At 40.1% G+C, this 21,610-nt stretch overlaps 1 protein-coding gene across 3 annotated transcripts in view; it reads left to right on the top strand.

Annotated features, from left to right (window-relative positions):
• PPP2R3A (protein phosphatase 2 regulatory subunit B''alpha) overlaps window positions 1-20,387 on the top strand; it is a 44,258-nt gene extending 23,871 nt beyond the window's left edge. For all 3 annotated transcript variants that reach the window (XM_077349214.1, XM_077349213.1, XM_077349215.1), the window contains 9 exons: window positions 2,765-2,839; window positions 4,086-4,172; window positions 4,669-4,825; window positions 8,020-8,068; window positions 10,131-10,220; window positions 11,167-11,342; window positions 13,548-13,666; window positions 14,957-15,063; window positions 16,262-20,387. In XM_077349214.1, coding sequence (XP_077205329.1) covers window positions 2,765-2,839; window positions 4,086-4,172; window positions 4,669-4,825; window positions 8,020-8,068; window positions 10,131-10,220; window positions 11,167-11,342; window positions 13,548-13,666; window positions 14,957-15,063; window positions 16,262-16,358 — 957 coding nt within the window. In that variant the 3' untranslated portion in view covers window positions 16,359-20,387. The remainder of the gene's footprint in view (window positions 1-2,764; window positions 2,840-4,085; window positions 4,173-4,668; window positions 4,826-8,019; window positions 8,069-10,130; window positions 10,221-11,166; window positions 11,343-13,547; window positions 13,667-14,956; window positions 15,064-16,261) is intronic.
• The last annotated feature ends 1,223 nt before the right edge of the window (window positions 20,388-21,610 follow it).

Raw genomic sequence — 21,610 nt, 5'->3', positions numbered from 1 at the left:
TCTATTGCTGGCTGTTTTTAACAACATAGTCAGTACCTGAGCCAGTTTGGTGTACTGGTTAGGAGTGCGGACTTCTAATCTGGCATGCCGGGTTCGATTCTGCACTCCCCCATATGCAGGCAGCTGGGTGACCTTGGGCTCGCCATGGCACTGATAAAACTGTTCTGACTGAGCAGTGATATCAGTGCTCTCTCAGCCTCACCCACCTCACAGGGTGTCTGTTGTGGGGAGAGGAAAGGGAAGGCGACTATAAACCGCTTTGAGCCTCCTTCGGGTAGAGAAAAGCGGCATATAAGAAACAACTCTTCTTCTTCTACCTATCAGCCACTTCAGCTCTGTTCCTGCAACCACTTATCCTTATTTTCCTTGCAGCCAAGGCAAAAAGAGCGGTTTTATAAGTTACTTTATCAACCTGGTCAGATAAAAGATAGATTGTCTTTTCAGCAACAGAGGGGAGGTTAGAGCCCCTTTAGATTTCATTGAGGAATTTGGCCCTGGGTTGGGCCTAAAGTAAGCAGTCAAATATGTAATGGGGTAATCCTTGTTGCTGATATGGAGTCAGGACTGCACAACCAATTTTGCAATGCAGCTTACCTCTTCTCTTGTTCCTGAAGCTCTGGTGACAGGGGAGGTGAACTAGCTGGTAGATGATTCTCCATTGCCAACTTAGGGCTGAGGGACTACTAGGCCATTGTATGGGACCTGGTTTTGGATCAATGTCTGGCTCTTCAGTGACTGCCTCCTCCTGCAGTGTCCCTGTTAGACCGTTTATGCACTGGAGGTTTCATGCTGGGCTGCAGGCTGGAGTTTTAGTCATGGCAGGTTGCCCCACCTCTTCCTGCACCCACATGGGGGAGCATTTGGTGCACCTCATCAGCCCTCGATCTGTGCTCCTGACAGGGGGGTGGGGCAGTGAAGTTCCCAGTGCATAAACGGTCTTACTGACTGTAGGTTTTGATTATGTCTGCTGGCTGCCCTCTTCCTTTGAGGAGCTCTCTTCATCACTTGACTCTTCTGGAGCTGGCTGGTCCACGACAGTCACTAACCATTATAATATGAATAGAGGGTGGAGAGAGTGTTGCCAGGAAGATTAATTAGAGTCAAAGTGCATAAGTAACTGAGCAATAAGTATAGCTAAAATTCGATAAAAGCAATTGGTAAGGTCTGTGAATAGCATACAGCATAATACAAGAGTTTACTAAAGATGCGAGAGCTGAATGATATTAGCATCTGTGGAGAGATAAGAATAATATTTCTGTTAAGCCCAGGGGGTTCTGCTGTCCTGAGTATTGTAACACTAGCAATCTCCCAGTCTAGTCTATTTCTTTTGCAATAAAACAGCTACTTTGAGGTCTCCCATTGAATGTCCTAGAAGGTTGTTCTCCTACAGGCTTTTCAGTTTTATGATTCTTGATGTCAGATTTGTGTCCATTTATCCTTTGACTTAGGGGTTTGCCCTATGTAGAGAATCAAAGGGCATTGTTGGCATTTAATGGCATATATAATGTTAGAAGACGAGCAAGTGAATGAGCCTGAGATAGTGTAGTTAATGTTGTTAGGTCCAGTGTTCATGTTGTCTCGGTATATGTGTGGAAAAGTTTGTTGCAAGCTCTGGTAGCAGTGTCTGTTCAAATCAGATGTTTTCTTATGGGTGAGGAGTTAAGATTTAGGGTTGTCTGCAGATAAGAAAAGGTTTGCCTCCCAGTACTTGTAAAGTTTGGTGTGAACTTAAATGGACTCCAGGGAATGGTAGAGAACAGGAAGGCCTGGAGGATCATTGTCCATGGGGTCACGATGGGTCGGACATGACTTTGGACCTAACAACAACTTGTAAAAGAGAACAGCCAGAGGTTACAAGTTGTTGATGATGTGTTGAAGTTTTGAGTTGAGACCTGTATGTGACCACTAGTGGCATTGTATTATTGTTTCTATTGGGCCTGTCTTGCAACAGGTTTACTCTGGGTACCTTTCTGGCTTTGTTAAACTGCTTCTTGACTTCAGCAGGTACATATTTTTGTTCTACAAAGGTATGTTGTAGATCCAACAGGTGAGAATCCCTGTCTGTAGGATTGGAACAGATGTATACAATAAGATTATTCAGTATCTTTGGGATGGTAGCTGGAGGCATGTAGATATATTTGTTACTCAATAGGTTTCTGGTATAAGGTGGTGACTATACTGCCATTGAATATTTTTACAATAGTGTCCAGGAAATATATTTTTGCATAGATTTGCATAGATGGTGAGGGGTTATTTTTAGCTTTAAAACCTGGCAAATAGCCTGTGTGTTCAAAGATACACCATTGTGATTATACACAGATACCACTTAGGGAGAACATACTATTAATACAATAATGTAATTCTCTTCCCAACTGTCAGGAACAACTTTTTAGAAGGCATTTAGGAGCTGTTGTAAGAAGAGAAAGAGGTAAAAATCTGTTCTGTCAGTGGAACAAGGATTTGGACTGAACTCTTCCTTTTACACTATTATAAAAAATGCCATTGGGAGCTGAGAAAATGTTTGAGGATAAAGCATGCCTGCATATTTTACTTGAATATATTTACCTAAATATTTACCTAAAATATGGATGCTTTTGCCTCGTTACTATCCTCCTTTATTTTTCTGTCTTTAAAACTAAATCAAATTGGCTCAGCAGCTGCATATTGCCTATGCTTTTGTATTGCTAAAGCTGACTGTCAAAACCACGACATAGTAATTTTGTGAACTCCTTAACTCTTTAAACAAATGGATCGTGTCTTTCAGGATGTAGTGGAAACTCACCCTGGCCTGACATTTCTAAAGGATGCTCCAGAATTCCATTCCCGCTACATTACTACGGTAGGCTGGCTGCAAATTCAGTATGACAGCATTTCTACAATTATTCTGTTTGAGCAATGGTTACAAAAAGAAGAAATCTGAAAGTTATCTAATAGAATTGTGGTTATTTGTGTTGCCATTCTATTCCCTAGAAATGTTAGTAGTTATTTTACTTGTCTGAAGTGTCTGCTCATTTGTTCACTGTGATGGTCAACTAGGAGTTGTGACTTGCGTGTTGTCCTTAATCCTTGCGCAGGCAATTTCTCTGAGATCATAGTGTATATTCAGAAGGAGCTGCAGCGTTCCTCCTCATTCTGTTATCCTAACAAAAAATGATTTTTTGTGGGGGGGATGACTATAGCTTGCTATAAGGGTCAAGAGTGGCGGCCTCTAATATGGAGAGCTATGTTTGATTCCTTACTCTTCCACATGCAGCCAGCTGGGTGACCTTGAGCTAGTCGCAGTCCTGCCAGAGCTGTTCTCACAGAGCAGTCAAGTCAGAGCTCTCTGAGTCCCATCTTCCTCACAGGTATATAACAATCTAGGAACAATTATACATTGTATAGTACAATAAAATATTGTATTATACATCTAAATTATCCCCTTCTCCTCATCAAACACTTAACATAGTTCTCCCCATCTCCTTCTCAACTAAATCTTAACAATATTCAATATTTAGCTAACTTTATTGCTATAGTACTGCTATGCCAATACTTTCGTGGTTAGTGCTTATTTTGTAGTACATATCACAGGCTCTATGAATCTGCATTAACATTTTAACAAAGACACTATTATGCTATATTTCAGAATAATAATTCTCGAGGAGGCACAAGATAAGTTCAGAGCTATAAAAAACAACTCTGTTCAGAGTGTCCTTCCTCTGTGAGGAGGAACTATTGAGCCTGCTGCAGAAGACCGTGCAAAATCAATTTCTTGGACTGTTTCCATTCAGGGTAATAGTGTGAGGTGTGTGTATGTGTGGAACCTCACATGGGGGCACTGAAAACAACAAGCAAGTTACATATGACTTTGATTATTCACACATTGGGTCTGTGAGCCCAACCCTGTGAACTCCATCTCATGGAAACTGAACCTTTTGCTGGTGTTTCAGATGTTTTATACAGTGGTGTGTTTCTTTAGTTGTTCCTTAGTTTGCTTTATTAATTTTGACTGTTGTTAGGAATACAGAGCAAGACTTCTGTGGTTTGGAGCATTTTTTAATCCGTAGTAGAAATCCCCTTTTGAGGCTGGCGTTTCATTTTTCTAGGTTATTCAAAGAATATTTTACACAGTCAATAGATCCTGGTCCGGGCAAATCTCACTAACAGAGTTAAGGAAAAGTAACTTCCTGCAGGTAAGTTAATTTGTTAGATGCTTACGGGCAATATGTATTTTTATGCTTACATCTTATTTAGATATTTCAGTTTTGACGTTTAGATTTAGCAGGAATAATAAAAGCATAGTAACAGTGTAGATGCTTGGCAAAGTTGTGGAGCAGCAAATTGAAAAATTTTAACTAGGCCTCAACGCAGTTTGCAGTTGCTATGCAAGTACCAGTAGCAAAAATATCGAGAAGTATGTTTAAAATGACACATTTGTTGTTTTTCTTAATACTTTTGTAGATTTTTAAAGGGCAGAACAAGGTGACTGATTTGGAAATATCTAGATTAGACAGCAGATCCCTAAACTGAGAAGTATCAATTGATGATCTCTCATAGTAATGCATTTCAAATGAACACCTGTAGTACATTTTGGGCAAACCCCTTCGGACACAAAAGTCATCATTCTGTTGTTGTTGGCATTTCTGTTGTTGTTGGCCTTCTTTTCATAATTAACTCTTACCTTTTCAGACCCTAGCCCTCTTAGAAGAAGAGGAAGACATAAATCAGATCACAGATTATTTTTCCTATGAACATTTTTATGTCATTTACTGTAAATTCTGGGAACTGGACACTGATCATGACCTCTACATCAGCCAGAAAGATCTGGCTAGATACAATGATCAAGGTACGTTAAGTCAAGAGTAACAATGATGGCTGTTAATACTAACATAAATTAAGTATTGTTAGGAGATGGAAGCTGTGCAATGTTGATAAGAACTAGATCAGCAGCATCAGTGACTCCTGTGCCACTGCTTGGGGTGATCACAGCAATGGTGCAAGAGTAATTAGCTAAACCTTACACTTAATCCCACAAAAAAGTCAGGCGTAAATATATAACAGTGCAGTCAAAGAGGATGTGGGGTAAATGTATATTAAATTGCAATGATATGCAAAAGCTTTCCTACATAATCTGACATCTGCATTTTTTCCAAAGCATCAAGTTGAGCATGTTGAACTGTCTGTTGCAGACTTGTGCATTTCATGTATTGTTATTAGTTCAATGTAAACCGCCCTGAGCCTTCGGGGAGGGCCGTATATAAATATAAATAAACAAACAAATAAATAAATAAATAAAATTTCAAGGTGATTTTCTGATTCCTTGTAATGCCACTTAATAGGAAATAAGCCGGTACACAGAAAATGCAAGTTCAGACTTGGAAAGTTTTTTGAAAGGCCACTAAAATATGTTACATATTGATTATTTGAAGAGCTCTGCAGATTGATCTGTGAATACTCCACAGTACCTCATGCTATGTGCTATAATTTAGACAGTAAAGAATACTAGTTGTTAATCCTCCACCTCCTACAGATCTACCCATTTGCTATTTTCCTATTTGTAGTATTTATAACCTACTTACGTATCTGTAGGGTTCTCAAATATAGTAATAAAAGCAAAATAAAATTCAATACTTCCCCAAGTAAAAAACAATTGCACTTACCTGTAACTGCTCTTCAATGAGTGGTCTTCTGTGAAGGCACACATGGGGCTGCATTTCCACACGCTTGCCATGGAGAGGAGCTACCAAGCTTTAAAAAATTTGAAATCAGTTCTCAAGAGTGCTCCCAAAAGTCACGTGATGTGTGCGGGGTGAGTACTCTCCCCTCAGTTCTCTTTTTGCCATTGCTTGAAGACGACTACTCAGTGAGCTGTGTGAGAGAAATTACCTCAGAGTCTGATTTTCAAGGATGTTTGAAGCCCAGAGACTTGGCTCTCTTCACAAAAAATAAGGAATGCAGGGCAGAGATGGCTCAAAATGGTGACAATCTGTCCTGCCTATTATGCTTAGGGGAAGGCCATAATTCCGCATCTTATTTGGCTTGCCACCAAAGGCCAAAGAGGAAAGGATGAAAAGCCTAAAGGCCACCCTCTGGGAGAAGGCCCTGAAAACTCCTGCTTCAGGGTAGGATATTCCATCAGAACCAAGGAGCTCTATGCCATCCACCATTTTAGTAAAGAGGGGGAAGGCTCTGCCCTGGCTAGGGCTGATTCTGCACTTACTTTGTTTATTCCGTTGTGGATCCTGCTGAATCCAGATTGATTTGAACTCGGTCTCCCCCCCCTTCCCCATTGAAACAGAAAAGTGTTCTGCACATGCTTAGGAAGGCTCAGAAGGGGAGGGGGGAGCCAAGTGCAGCTGGAGCCTCTTTCTTTTCTTGAAGCGGGGGGGGGGGTAGAGGAGCAGAGGAGGGAGAAAAAAAAACACAAGGCAAATCTCTACCCACATTAGTTAAGGCTTCTAGAGCTTAAGTTGAGAGAAAATTAGGGCTTCCCCTTTAAAAAAAGCTTACATCCTTGGCCAATCAGGGCTTCTCTACCCCGGAGTCAGCCCTGGCCAAGCAGGGCTTCTCTACCACCTCTCTACCATTATCAAATGTCACTTTGGGATAAACTTTTGCCTTTTGCTGATTTTCTGCCACCTGATAAGCAGCTGCTTGTTAAAGCCAACATTGAAGACGGCAATAGATTAGGCAAGCAACAATTTAATGTCACTCGGCATGGCACTGACTGTCATGGCAGACTTAAAATACTAGGCTGAATTTATTTAGCAACATATTTAAATTTGTCTTCCACTTCTCCTTGATAGACATAGTTTTTGCTGGGCACCTAAAACCTACCTAGGCAAGTGATATTAGGGGAGCGTTCTATAGAAAAAGGTGCCACAACTACTTTACTTCCGAAGGCAGAAACCCACAGACCAGATTAGTCACAGTTTTAACCGTAAAGTTAGTGTATATAGCATTGGCAGTAAGGTAAACAAAAGAAAAGCAAGGTGGTCAGGAAAACCAACACAGACCTTTCTTGTAGGACAGAAAGGACAGAATCCAGGAGTATGAAAAGCTTTACTTCCTACAAACAAAACTTTTTACAAAAAAGTTGTGGACTCCACCAGTTTGTCAACTGCTCAAGAAAAGCTGAGTTTTTAATAATTCATAGTATTCATGTTTTGGGATTTAATTGCTACGTTGACACACAAATGCAGTTCTGCTCACAGATCTTTCCTGTCTATCCCTTTTCACTGCAGCCTACTCTCTTCTCTGAAATGCTTTTTGGGAGGTGTCAATCTCAGGAACAAAACAGGGCGGAAAGGGGAGATCGGCAGTAGGAGGGGGAATTAGCAAAAATCATTTTTCTCTTTGCACAGATGGAAATGGAATAAACTTGACTACAGAATACAGATGGTCATACTTACAATGTTTAACTAAAAAGCCATTTCCTTCTGTTTTGATATATACAGCACATTGCACATACCGTGTAGGCCTTGCCACAAAATAATTCAGAAAAATTCTTAATAGATTTTAAGGGGTCTTAAGAAACTAGCAGAATGACTAGATGGAACGTCTTCAAAAATTGCTGTTGCATGTCAATAAATCGGATATATAGAAAACCCACATTTAGTGAGGGGGGAAGGTTTTGTCACTGCATCTTCCACAACTCATAACCACGTTACATACAAAGATTTTTCTACATCCCTTTATCATTTATTATAGTTAATAATGTAACTTATAAACCAACTTTCACACTGAGACTCAAGACAGAATATACAATACAAAACTCAATTAAATCAGACAGCACAGACCTCCAACAAACAACGCAGTAGGACTAGAACTATAGAACTGGGAAACAATGCAGAGAATAAACTATGGCAACAAAAATGCACTAAGCAATAACATACCATAGTAAGGAGGAGTGATTACAACCAGAGAAGACAATTCAGGAAAAATGTTTGCTTTGGAAAAATAATCCATTTTTAAAGAACTATAGCATACTGAGCTAGTCAAGAAACTAACTATTCCTAATTCCTGTTTCTTCATTTACAGCTCTGTCAAGCAGAATTATAGAGAAAATATTCACTGGAGCTGTGCTTAGGTAAGGCAGTGGGAAATTATTCAGAAAGGTTAATGCTGTGTGGTTAATGCATTATGTTTGTTTGGCTTTGTTGACTCCTAATGTTTCTAATGCAAATGTAATTTATTAAACATTTTAATTGGGGGTGTTATTTTAACTTTACCCCCATTCATTTTGGTTTTTATTGTTTTTATTCCATTGGTCTCCATTTCTGTTTTGTTGTTGTTGTTTTTTTGTTTTTTTGCTTCCCAGTTGGATGAACCTTATTTGGGATTGAACCCCTCATCAGATCCTTCTTGCCAAATTCCATACAAGAGAGCAGAAAAAATTCCCATTTTATAGGCAATTAAAATTCCGACTTGCAGAGTGGGCATAGGATGGCGTGAGAATCTTGGTATATGAGGTTTCCCCCCTAGTTAGGATCCTCAAATAGGGAGTGGAAAAATCTGTTTTTATAACAAAATCAGAACATATGCCAATAGAAGCTAAAAGCATCCAATCCCTTTGTCTCACTGCTAAGTTGATTGGAGCCTTTTCCTCCCAGTCAAACTGACTTCCACTGTTGGAGCCAGGCTGAGAAAAGTGCTGAAATCAATCAAATAAGGGCAGAAAAAGCTGTGGGAAGAGTCTGGTTTTAGGGTTTAGCTTCCCTCACTTCCTCACTCTTGTTTAAAAATTGAATCTTCTTCCCTATTTTCTGTACACATGAGTTGGGGAGGACTTGAGAACAAATACACAAATGTGTCATCCAAAAATATTTGTTTTGTTTTCCAGAGTCCTCATAATATCTGCTTTTACATAAAATTCAGCCAAGGCCACATAAGGAACAGCAATTTCCAAAGACTTTCAGATATTATAGTTGTATTTTTAGCAACTGGTCTTAGTATCATTCAGATGTCACTGATTTTTAATTTTTTTGTCATCTCACTATTTAATATCCAAGTGTTTATATTTCAAGCATAACTGCACTTTTTAGTATGATATATGAAAATACATGAAAATACCAACTCTGGCACATTCTGTGTCAGACAATGCTAGGCAATTATTTCCTCAATTCAGAACAAATTGCTTTTAGCCTATGATATTTTAGGTTGCACCTGGAATCTTACTTGTACACGGAACTTGATCTACCACTGAGATATTATTATTTTATGAAATGTAGGCCCTGTCTTTAAGAACATTAGAGAAGCCATTTTGTATCAGGCCAATGGCCCATCCAGTCCAACACTCTGTGTCACACAGTGGCCCAAACCCAGGAGCCATCAGGAGATCCACCAGGAGAGCCAGAATTCCAGAAGCCCTTCCCTTGTTGCTCCCCAAGCACCATGAATACAGAGCCTTACTGCCCCAGACAGACTGTTCCTTCTATACCATTTCTTGTGGTAGAAAATTCCATATGTTTACTCTTTGTGTGAAGAAGTACTTCCTTTAATTTGTCCTAGCTTACTGCTCATTAATTTCATTGAGTGCCCACAAGTTCTTGTATTGTGAGAAAGGGAGAAAAGTACTTACATAAAAGTGTAAGAATATAAAAAGAGCTCTGCTGGATGAGACCAATAGTCCTTCTAGTTCAGCATCCTGCCTCACAGGAGCTGTTTTTTTTTGTACCCCATATTTTACTACCTGAAGGAGTCTCAGAGCATTTTACAATCGCTTAGCCTGTAAGGCAGGTGATGCTGAAGGAGAACTGTCACTGGCCCAAGATCACATGGAGCAGTGGGGAATCAAACTCGATTCTCCACATTAGTGGCTGCTGCTCTTAACCTGTACATCAAGTTGGCTTTCAATAGGGCATAGAGGCTGAGGCCTTGCCCTGATGTTGCCTCCTGGCTCTGGGATTCAGAAGCTTAGTGCCTCTGAATGTGAAGGGTCCCTTCAGTCATCATGGCTGGTAGCCATTGATAGACTTATCTTCTATGAATCTATCAAATCCCCCTTTAAACTCGCAACTGCTTTGTCTTGAAGATTCAGCCGCTGTATTTCAGATCAGTATTCCAGTTTGTTAATTTTTGTGTGTTGTTGGGTTAAAAAAATGGAATAGTTGCTACTGTTGCAAACTGCTTTGGGACTTCCTGTCTTACAGAGGAAATCAAGTACACAAAGAAAACCAGATGAGCTATGCAGATTTTGTATGGCTTTTGATCTCTGAAGAAGACAAAAGAAGTCCTACAAGGTAAGACTCAAAATGTTTAGATCAAGTAAAATAATGCTTCTATGAAGGCAGCAGGGCCATATTATATAGTGGAATAGTTTAGGAGGGAATGAGAATGGGAACTGTACCACTGCGCATAGCATATATTTGCTTGCTGGATGTACTAGTCCTACTCTCAATGCCTTCTTTTTATTCCTTTCTAATACATTTTCTTCATTGTTTTAACGTATTACATATAATTTTACACCTTGTCTCAGGCTGCTGTACTTTTAGTTCTAGGTAATTTCTTGTTATATGTCTCATCCTACTGATTGCATTGATTTACAGTGTGTAATCCACTTTCTGTCTCAGTGAGAAAGGCACACTATAAATAATATAAATTAAGAACACTATCATATAAAGCTTACATTATTTACAAAAGGCCTAGAAACTACTGAGTTTCACTGCCGCAACTCTTAATGAATGGATCACTTTGATCCCCACTTTGGCTCCCCCCCCCTCTTCTGAGCCTCCCTAACCACGTGCAGAAGACTTTCCTGTTTCAATGGGGGGGAGGAGAGGAAGATCCGAGTTCAAAGCGATCTGAATTCAACAGGATTGACAATGGAATAAAGAAAGTAAGTGCAGACCCTGCCCTATATAATGGACTACACTTACCTACTATATATGAAATTTTTTTCCATCAGCAATGTCTTCCTCAAACTACATAAGATTGAAGGAAACATTTTGGACATGGAGAGTTAGATGTACTGAACAACTGAGGGCATTTTCTGTTTCAGCTCATGCTCTGAATTTCTAGATAGCAATGCGAGGCATTATACAGAAAGGCTTCCAGACAAAGCTGCTCTGTGTGCTTGGAAGTAATTCCAATAAAGGTTCTTTGTTAGGAAATATTTCTGGTCCCAAACCACAAACAAGGGCTACAAACAAGCCTGGTTTATTGCTTTTTCTTTTCTTTTTTTCCTAGCATTGAATACTGGTTCAGATGCATGGATTTGGATGGGGACGGCATGTTGTCCATGTATGAACTGGAGTATTTTTATGAGGAACAGTGTGAGAGGATGGAATCCATGGGCATTGAGCCATTGCCATTCCATGATTTACTGTGCCAGATGCTCGATCTAGTGAAGCCAGAATGTGATGGTAAGGCCAATGTTTACAACCGTGATTCCTCTACTGATGTGGATCAGATATTATGTGAAATGTTACTTATTCTCTGTGGTGCTTTTTAGGAATTGTTGCACTGTCTATCTGATCACTTGCTTTTATTTGTGTCAGCTAGTTCACAAAAACAATCACTTGTACATTTGATACCAGTAGATAAAAGTATCTCCATGTGAGATGGACCAGGGATCAAACTGGTGTCTTTACAATATCCTAGACCAGTGGTTCTCAACCTGGGGGTTGGGACCCATTTGGGGGTCGAACAATCCTTTCACAGGGGTTGCGGCAGGGTGAGCAGCTTAGCTGGGGGGGGGGGGCGACGCCATTGTTGCCGGTCCTCCTGAAGGCCAATTTATATACAATTTATATACAATCACAAACAATGGATCTTCACAGCATTGGTTTTGGTTTAATTTCTGTGAAAGAACACTTGCATAATTTTATGGTTGGGGGTCACTACAACATTCGGAACTGTATTAAAGGGTTGCAGCATTAGGAAGGTTGAGAATCACTGTCCTAGACGGTGCACTCTCAGGTAGTTTGTTTGTTTTTTAATCACAAAAAATTATAGCTATTAACTCTTTCCATCCCAAATAGGCTTTGCTTTTTAACCCTCTGGGTAGCCAGGAGGTACATAATTTTCTCAATTTGCAGTATCTGTTTACAGGTAAATATAGAATACAGATCATTGTTTAGGCATAGATATTCAACTCCACATTCTTGAATTCAATTAAAAAATAGGTTTACTACAAGAAAATCAGCCCATCAAATCCAAAACAAAATACAACATTTATCTAAAAGTTATTTAAAAGTCACTGGGAATAAGCTTTTGTGGGCATACAGATTTATTCAGATACATTGAAACAGAAGTCACCAACCATTCCATATAGGTAGAGAGTGGGGAGAGTGTTGGTAGGAAGGAGTAATGTGTGGATCTTAGTCTTGAATACATGATATCCCAGAAAAAAATTGGAACAGGAATTTTCCCCTCTTATGGCAGGTTCAGCTTAACCCCCCCCCCCAAAAAAAAAAAAACAAACCTAAATCTAAATTTGATTTTCACAGACACTCATGGTCTACTGTTTAAACAGAGAATTGTGCAGGTTGGGGCAAAAGAATGTCCATCTCTACATAAAACATGAATCTTACAAGATTTCAGTAGGATTGGGGCAAAGCATAAATAATGTCATACACACCTGCCTGGTAATAGAACTCTTCTATTATTTTTCCTGGAACTTCTCATTAAAATACTACCTGACCCCTTTCTTCATAGACTAATCAGTTTCTTCCATTCTTTGCATAGGTGATGTAAATGCTGGCTTTCTCCTAAAATTGAGCGTTTTTTAAGGGTGTGTGTGTTTTAAATGAGATCTAATGCCAAATTAGACAATACTAACCGTCAGGGCCAACATAGGCAAACTTTGTTCTTCTGATTCAGACCAGCTAGCTTAATTTGGAATTATCCTGCAAAGGCCTGAAAATAAAGCTCATATCCAATTTTCAGGAATCAGCTGACACTGCAAACTAAACTTAAAACAACAAAAATATTACTGTATAGAAAAAACCAACAATGTACAGGTTTGGGTACCCAACCTTTTTATCACCGGGGACCACTCAACGCTTGACAATTTTACTGAGGCCCGGTGGGGGGGGGTAGTTTACTCCTCTACTCTCAACCACTGCCCTAACGCTCTCTGATCGCTATGGTAATGTTTAAACATCCCTTCAAAATAAGATACAGACACGCCACAACAATGAACATAAGGAACATTTTATTTTCATGGAAATTTTAAGTAAAGGGCCGGGTGTGGGGGGAGAAGGCGTCCTTCGCGGCCCACCTCCAATTAGTCGAAGGACCACATGTGGTCTGTGGCCCACAGGTTGGGGATCACTATCCTAGAGCAGGGGAACAGTTCAGCAACTGAGGAAGAACTGCTGCAAAACTTTCAAAAGTGAACTGAATAAAAGTGAATCCATGTGGAACGACCTTATGGCAAACATTTGCATGGCCAGTTGTTACACACACACATTCAAACTGAGCTTATGAAGGAAGGATCTGGGAATATGAATTGAAAGGCACCCCCTGTCCTACATCATAGAATACTCATTGCTGCCTACTATATTAGCCAGAGACTTCATCCATATTGAGAATTGGTTGTATTATAACATGTGCTTGTCCCACAGGTAGAGTTACTCTGCGAGACTTGAAGAGATGCAGAATGGCTCATGTTTTTTACAACACTTTCTTTAACCTTGAGAAGTATCTAGACAATGAACAACGGGATCCCTTTGCCGTGCAAAAGGTACAAAGTTGGTATACTTTAGTGATTGCTCTGAAGGAAAATACAGTCTGACAGTAAAAAGGTGAATACTTATAAGAAAACTCCCATGAAGTTTTCAGTGACAGATGAGCAGACATTCAAAGCCTAATAAACAGCTCTTTCCATAAGTGTCTCCCAGAGCATTCTCTAAGAGATATGGGGAAATAGTAAAAGGTGGGCTAAATCAGGACCGTATCTGCTGACATGGATCACCGGTATGTTGCAGTTCACATTTTATTCTGTTCCCTGTGACAAGGGACATTTGCCACCATGCAAGAGCTATGGCTAGACATTTCTTTGTAACCCTGTGTGTATGGCATCCTCAGTCTGCCACGCATTTCTCTTTCTTAGCTCTTAAAACAGCACTGGTAAATGAATAATTAGACAGCCTAGGAGACTGGTGTCATGAACCTCCCATGTGGCCTTTTGTATTTATTCAATTCAGTGAAAAGTATTAAATAAAATGTTCTGTTTTTTGTCATCAAATTACAGCTGATTTGTGACAACCCTGTAGGTTTTTCAAGGCAAGAGACTTCAGAGGTGGTTTGCCATTGCCTGCCTCCAAGTCATGACCCTGACATTCCTTGGAGGTCTCCCATCCAATACTTGCCAGCTTAACTTCCAAGATAAAGCAAGATTGGGCTAGCCTAGGTCAGAGACTAGTAAAATGTATAGTTCATATAAATTTAGGACAATAAAGTAAAATCTTCTGAGTTTAAGCATCTGTCACGGCCAGCATTGCTTGAACAGGAAAAAACTGATGAAAATGTCTTTCCTGGATTGGAAGGCTATGAATGTTCCTACTTAGTAGCAATTATCACAGCTTAAAAATCATAGAAGTATTCAAAATGAGATATATCATAGCAATCATTTATTTGAGGAGCCAGTATGGGAATATGTCCTCTTTTTTGCTTTTCAAAATAGGGTAAACCCACTTTTAGGTTTCTGTACTTGAATTTAACATTAGAGCTATTCCAAGTGGAGCTTGTGGAGAAAGGAGGTCTTCACCAAGAAAAAAAATACTGTTTGTAATAATTTTGGATTATATGTTGCTGTTGTCTTACTGGACTGACAACCTGATGGGGCTTGTAAACCCTTGGGGTCTTATCAGGGTATCAAAGAGCTAACTGCCAGAAAAGTTTATAACTTATTCTGAGGCTGAAAACCTCTAAATATAAAGCCATCCTGAGAGTATGGATATGTATGTAGGAGCTGTTTAAATTAGCAGCTTTGATACAGTCTTATCTGTTTCTTTCTTGAACATTTGTTTAGGATGTGGAGAATGATGGTCCTGAGCCCTCTGATTGGGATAGATATGCTGCTGAGGAGTACGAAATTCTTGTTGCTGAAGAATCTGGCAATGAACACTTACAAGAAGGGTAGGTGTGATAATCATCTGGTTTTGCAGGTTATCATTAGTCCCAGAACTGCAAAAATGTAAAAATTCATGTGTCAAGTTATTTTAACACAACCCAAGGAGATTAACAGAGCAACATTACTTAATATAAATGCTTAACAGTTTACTGAATACCCTAACTACCAATGGAATCCTAAACAGAGTTACACCATTTTAGGCCCGCTCAAATCAGTGGGTTTAGAAGAGTGCAGCTCGATTTAAGATTACCTTGATAGGAGTATAGAATGTAAGTGAAAGTGACAAGAAGAACTGTCCTTTTTTGTTGTTGCACCCGAAGGAATCTCAAAGTAGTTTACAGCACTACCCTTCCTCTCCTATAATCACCATGCACAAAGTGATGCAGTGCTAACAACTAGGGTTGTGTGTGGCAGTGTCCAAATCAGCTGTTCCAGGCTGATGCAGCCAGCGCCGCACCACATCGGGGGGAGGTGCAGGCGCCAGTGCGTAACTTATAGCAGGGGTATTTAACCCCCGGTCCGCGGCCCGGTGGCGGGCCGCCGCCAGCCACGCCTGCTTTCCCCTGCCCCGCCGCTCCGGCGGCAGCGTAGCGCACAGCCCTCACTGGCAGCCCGGGACAAAATGGCCGCCCAAACCGGTGCCCAAAGACCACTCCTCACCTCCTTCATGCCGCCGGTGCCGCCGGACACATGCGAGGAGCCTGCCCCACGTGAGTTCCACCCCACTCGGCTGCCCCAGGCCCGCTGCGCCACTAGCCTGGTCCATGCCCATCTTCCGCCTGCCTCCCCACCCACACTGGACCCTTTCCGAGTCACCCGGGGGGAGCGTGAGCCATTCTAGCGCCCATTTTATTTCCATATAAAATGGGCTTTCCTACTAGTACATTTCATAAAGTGGGCATACTAATTAAAATCAGGTGACAAGGATATGCAATTTTTTAAAAAAGAAAAGGACTGCTAACCCATCTGTAACATGTTTTGAGGGACAAAACTGTTGGCCGATTTGTTGGCTTGGATGTTGACCATTTCAGTTACAATGCTGGGAGAAAACAGTACTCACATCACACGTAACACAACTGCTTCAAATGTTAGATATATTTTTGTCTACCTTCACTTGCTATAAAAATTGATAAAAAATTCAAATGGAGGATATTTATAAGTAACTCCACGTAAAACATCTACGTCTGTGTCTATTTCTTGCAGATCCTTTGATGATGACTATGAAGCAGATGAACTCTTAGCTCTACCTGAAATTGGAGAAAAGTCAGACAAATTAGTTATCTCAGACCTCCCAACATAAAAATACTGAGTACTAATAGGTCACCTGGGTCTGTTCATACTAAGTGGAAGAGTCCTCAGTTGTTACATTTCAGGAATTTTTGTTTTCCTTGAAGCAACAACCCTCATTTGATACAATAACACGGTTTTTAATTAATGGCATGCTTCTGCATTATGGTAACTTCCAGAATCATGGTGGTTAAGTGTGACAATGTTTTATAAACTGTAAAGAAACAAGATGAGCTGTACTTCACAAACGAGTACTGAAGTGGAAGGAGCAGGCAAGCCATGGGTGTAGGAAAACAAAGAATTTAAAACAAATTCTATCAATTCTTTATTTTCCCACATTGTAGATTGTATTCCCCCTTTTATACTTAGAAAACTGTACCTTCAGTTTTCTTATATCTTATTGGATATGCAGTAACTCACATAAATTTTAATGCATACAAAACCAGAGCTATTTCCAGCAGTGTTTCTGGATTACTTCATTACCCTAAACAATCACAAGAGGACTCTCAAATGAATTGCTTTCAATTAAATACCATTTTAATTTTAAAGTAGGTTCCCCCCCCCCCCCATCCACACACACACACCCTGAAACAGAAGTCTTCAGCCTTTTTGAGCCTGAATGCAGTTTTGGAACTCTGACAAAGCACAGTGGGCCCTGCCTCAAAATAACTGCTGCAGGAGGTGGAGCCCACCATAAAATGGCTACCGAAGGACCTTGTGCTGGGGTTCCCACTGCTGCTACAGGAACATTCTAGAAAATCTGCAGCCAATTAGAAGCCTTGCTGGGCAGCTCCCCTCCACTGCTCAATGCCTAGCATTTCATAGAATCATAGAGTTGGAAGGGGCCATACAGGCCATCTAGTCCAACCCCCTGCTCAACGCAGGATTAGCCCTAAGCATCCTAAAGCATCCAAGCATTTGTGTGACTGACCTAAATGCTGCATTTACAGTGTCCCGTGTGTCATCATAATTTGTCCTGTTCTGATGTCCCTACTGGTATGCTGCTCCCCATCCTTAGCACTTATGCACTGGCAAAGCAGTTTTTAAGATTAGACACCTCCATGCTTTCCTTTGAAAGCCCCTGAGGCTCATGTCACTGTCCTCAGAGCTCTGTTCAGTTCTAGCCCCTTAAGCGGAAATGCAAGTTGTGCAGGACAAAAAGCGAGCATATGCAAAGTTATCAGTCTAAATCCACAAATTTCAGACTGCAGTAACTTAGTATTGGATTTCACTATAAGCTTGTCACCTTTGTCTAGCTTGTTTGGGCAATATCAATTCTATCTTTCACTGAATTGTTAAAAGCACACTACAGAAATCTTAGTTTTGCTACAGGGCTTAATTAGTGCTAGGGTTCAGTTCCAGAACTGATTTTCAGTGCCAAGGCTGAACTAAACATAGTTAATCTATGTCAATTATGTGTATCTGAGCCTTTGCAGACTGTCTTTCTCACACTACAAGGTATGCCCAGCAAATCCTGCTTGCAGGATTTCTGTCAAAAGCTGTGAGTTTCAGGCAAGCTTGTTCCCTAAGTATCTCTTTAGTTTGAAATGAAATACTGCCCTCTTGTGATGTTTTCTGTACTTATACTTAAATTCATGTTGGCAAGTGCACTTTACAAAATTGTATGCCTTCGGTAGTTGCATAAAATACTTATATGAGTTACTAATGCATAACAGACTTGAAAGTAGAAAACTGTTGCTAGTTTAAACATAACTCCCTTTTGTATTTAATTCCAGGGCAGGTATTATAAACAGAAGTGTTCTGGAATGGGATGAAAATGTATGTTTGCTGCAATGATAAACATTTTTTTCTGTAAGTACGTAGGAAAAAACATTAAACATTGTCATCTCCATCTAATGGCATATAAAAGTGAACGAATCAAAGACTGAAAATAACTTGACTATCATGACGCTGTTGCATATAATGAATTTAATGTAAGTAATTTTATGTAAGTCTAGGAAATACTGCCATAATCAATAATAATGGTATGAATCCTTTAAAAAGAGGCTGTTATGATAGTCTTAGACAAGATGTAACACAAATACTTAGGTTCATATTATCTGTGCCCTTTCACCATCTAAAGATAATTTTTTTCACATGAATTGTTTGCATTTCTGTGATCTTCCTCAATGGAACTTGTATAGATCTGTGATTTTAGGAATCTTGGGCTTGCATAGAATGTCCCCAAATGGTTAGAAAAATGATTGTCATCGTTTTGCCAGTATATTGGCTTTTATGTCCAAACATCTGTGCTAACTTTACAGTTCTCTAACAAGGATCTTGCAGGTGTTATTGCTAAAATGGACTCCATCCATTTATCAGTCACAGTGGCACATTGTGTGTGTAAAGTGTTGTCAAATAGCAGCTGACTTATGGTGACGTTGTACAGTTGTCAAGGCAAGAGGCTAACATAGTGGTTTGCCATTGTCTTCCTCGGCATAGTAGCCATGAACTTCCCTGGCACTCTCTTATTCAAGTAATCAGGGCCAACTCTGCTTAACTTCCAAGATCTGATGAGATTGGGCCATTCAGGCCATAGCAATAGTAGATTAGTTGGCATTATTTACTTCAGATATTTGCCTATTTTATAATGATTGTGTACAACAGGGGTAGTCAAGCTGCGGCCCTCCAGATGTCCATGGACTACAATTCCCAGGAGCCCCTGCCAGCGAATGCTCCTGGGAATTGTAGTCCATGGACATCTTGAGGGCCGCAGTTTGACTACCCCTGGTGTACAACGTAAGCTGTATTTTTAGGTACACCAATAATCCCCTTTTCATCAGATACAACAGTACACCACTAGATCCTTTGCAGTTTTGTTGCAGTTGACTAACAGCCAATTAATAGGCCATCAGATTACCACTTATATGCACACTGCATCTAACTAGGAGAAACGTAATAACAAAACACTCAGAAAATAGGATGAGTTTTCTGTATTATAAAAATACTCATATAGGTATTTTAGCCTCACTTGAACACAATTGGAGCAATAACCCCTGCATTTTATTTCCAGTCCTGCAATGTACCAGCTATGAGTACAGCTTGATGAACTTATTTTTGCAAAATAAAAATTTAATTTTAGATGATAATCTGTAGAGATGTTTTAGCCACATTTTGAAAGTTTATCTGCTTTTATGCTGTATATTGGTTTTCTTGTCTGAAGAGTGGAGATACCACCTACCTCATAAGAAAGGGGTTAAGCTAATTCAGCAATATTGTAAAATTCCTTTCAATACGGGGCTCAAGCAATACCTTATTAGTAAAGCATGTCTTTTTGTGCCTGTTTGGGAGAAAATTTTTCTTCCTTTCGGTAAAGTTGGATGAGAGAGGGGCATTGCTAGGAAAAATATGTACTATGACTGGTATCAAATATACCCAGTATTGTTTTTGAAGGCATCGTCAGCCACAATAGATTGATTTGGACTGCCACTAAGAGGCAGTATTGTGCAAAAGACAAAACAGCTGGGCTAAATTCAAATCACTATAAGGTTTATTGATAAAAGTAAATTTTTATAGAATTTGACAGAACATAACTGTCTAGAATAAACATCAGAGCTATTCCAAGAGATCTCCAAGAGCACCTTGTGTTTTAGCTTAAAATATAGAACCTTTTGCAAACTTAAATGGACTCCGGGGGATGGTAGAGGACAGGAAGGCCTGGAGGATCATTGTCCATGGGGTCGCGACGGGTCGGACACAACTTCGCACCTAACAACAACAATAGAACCTTTAAAGACCAAAAAGACTATCCACAATGCCAAAGTGGCTCTAAGAAAATCTTTTTAAAGTCAAAGTCTATGCAAAAATGAATTAAGAGCACAAGAGACTATAAAAAATAAACAATTTGGAGCAATGCTTGTAATTATAGTTTATTCATGTATTTTAACTTGCTTTGTTATACTGTGTATTAAGGTTTGGAGGAATTATGAGATGTACAAAAAAAGTTGTGAAATATGATTGAAGCAGTTATTGCTGGGCATGGCTTTGCCTTAGCTATTGTACTTTGTATTTCTCTTTTTTGAAAATAAATTTTTTCAAAGTCTTGAGTTGCATACAGATCTCATTAATTTTTTCTACTCATAAGAAAAAAATTATTTCAGAACTAAGAACAATTTTAAAAACTTATGGCTTAACACTCTATGTATCACAGTGCTATAGGAAACTTTTTGGTATCCATTTCACAGAATGTGATACTAGTGGACAATCAGATCTGAACAGTACTAAATCCAGGATACTTCCTAAGGACTTTAGACATTAGGATGTCACTCCAGTGTTGGCTGCTAGGAGGCAAGGATAAGCCTGGATCCATCAATCAGCCTGAAAATGAGGATTCAATTGGCAGGGGCTCATGGGAATTGTAGTCCATGGACATCTGAAGGGCCGCAGTTTGACCACCCTTGATCCAATTTATTAGTCGCTGCTGTTGGGCAGGCCGGCTCACAGTGACTTGGTAAATGTGCCTCACTTCAGAAGATAATAGCCTTAAAAGCATAAATATCTTTAAACAGCCCGTGGCGCCACGGGCGCCACGGACTATATAATTCGTTAAGCCCCCTAGAGGTGGGCTTTGTCCGTGATGAGGAAGGGTCCGGGTTGGACCCTTCCTCACGACAGACAATCGGAGGGACCAATCGGCAGGTGCGAAGCACCTGCCGATTGGTCCCTCCGATTCCCAGCCTGAGCAACTGTGAGCCGCGCACAGCGCGGCTCGCAGTTGCTCCCGGACTGACGCGGTGAGAGGCGCGAAGCGCCTCTCGCCGCGTCAGACCACCGCCCGAGGGAACCCCCAGCAGTCGCGCGAAGCACGGCTGCTGGGGGTTCCCTCCCTGCCGGTCTGACGCCTTCTCCCCTTTCAAAACCCCTTTTTATAAAGGGGCTTTGAAACTAGTATATTTAATATTTCTACTTGATTGGTTTAAATTTTAGTAGAATTAAAGATGGAGATGGCTGACCTTTACCTAATGATCTGATGCATAGCACATCATTTACTTATATGCCACTTCATATAACTATTTTCATCATTACTTTCTATAGAACAGATTATATATTATCACAACTAATGAATAACAGAGAAAGTTTCAGGCAGCACGATGGTGTCTACAATATAGCTAAGAGAAGCTACAGTTATTTTGTTTTCTACAGCATCAGGTACTAACTCAAGCTTTGTTTAATGTGCAAAGAGAAATTTGAATCTAAAGTTTCATGTATTTTCATGGATTCTCATTTAGGAAAAGTCCTTACAGGAATACAATATGTTCTCTATAA

This window comes from Paroedura picta, chromosome 8 (assembly GCF_049243985.1).
Source record: "Paroedura picta isolate Pp20150507F chromosome 8, Ppicta_v3.0, whole genome shotgun sequence".
NCBI lineage: Eukaryota > Metazoa > Chordata > Lepidosauria > Squamata > Gekkonidae > Paroedura > Paroedura picta.
Note: the sequence above shows the minus strand (reverse complement) of the source record. Positions and strands in the feature narration are given on the sequence as shown.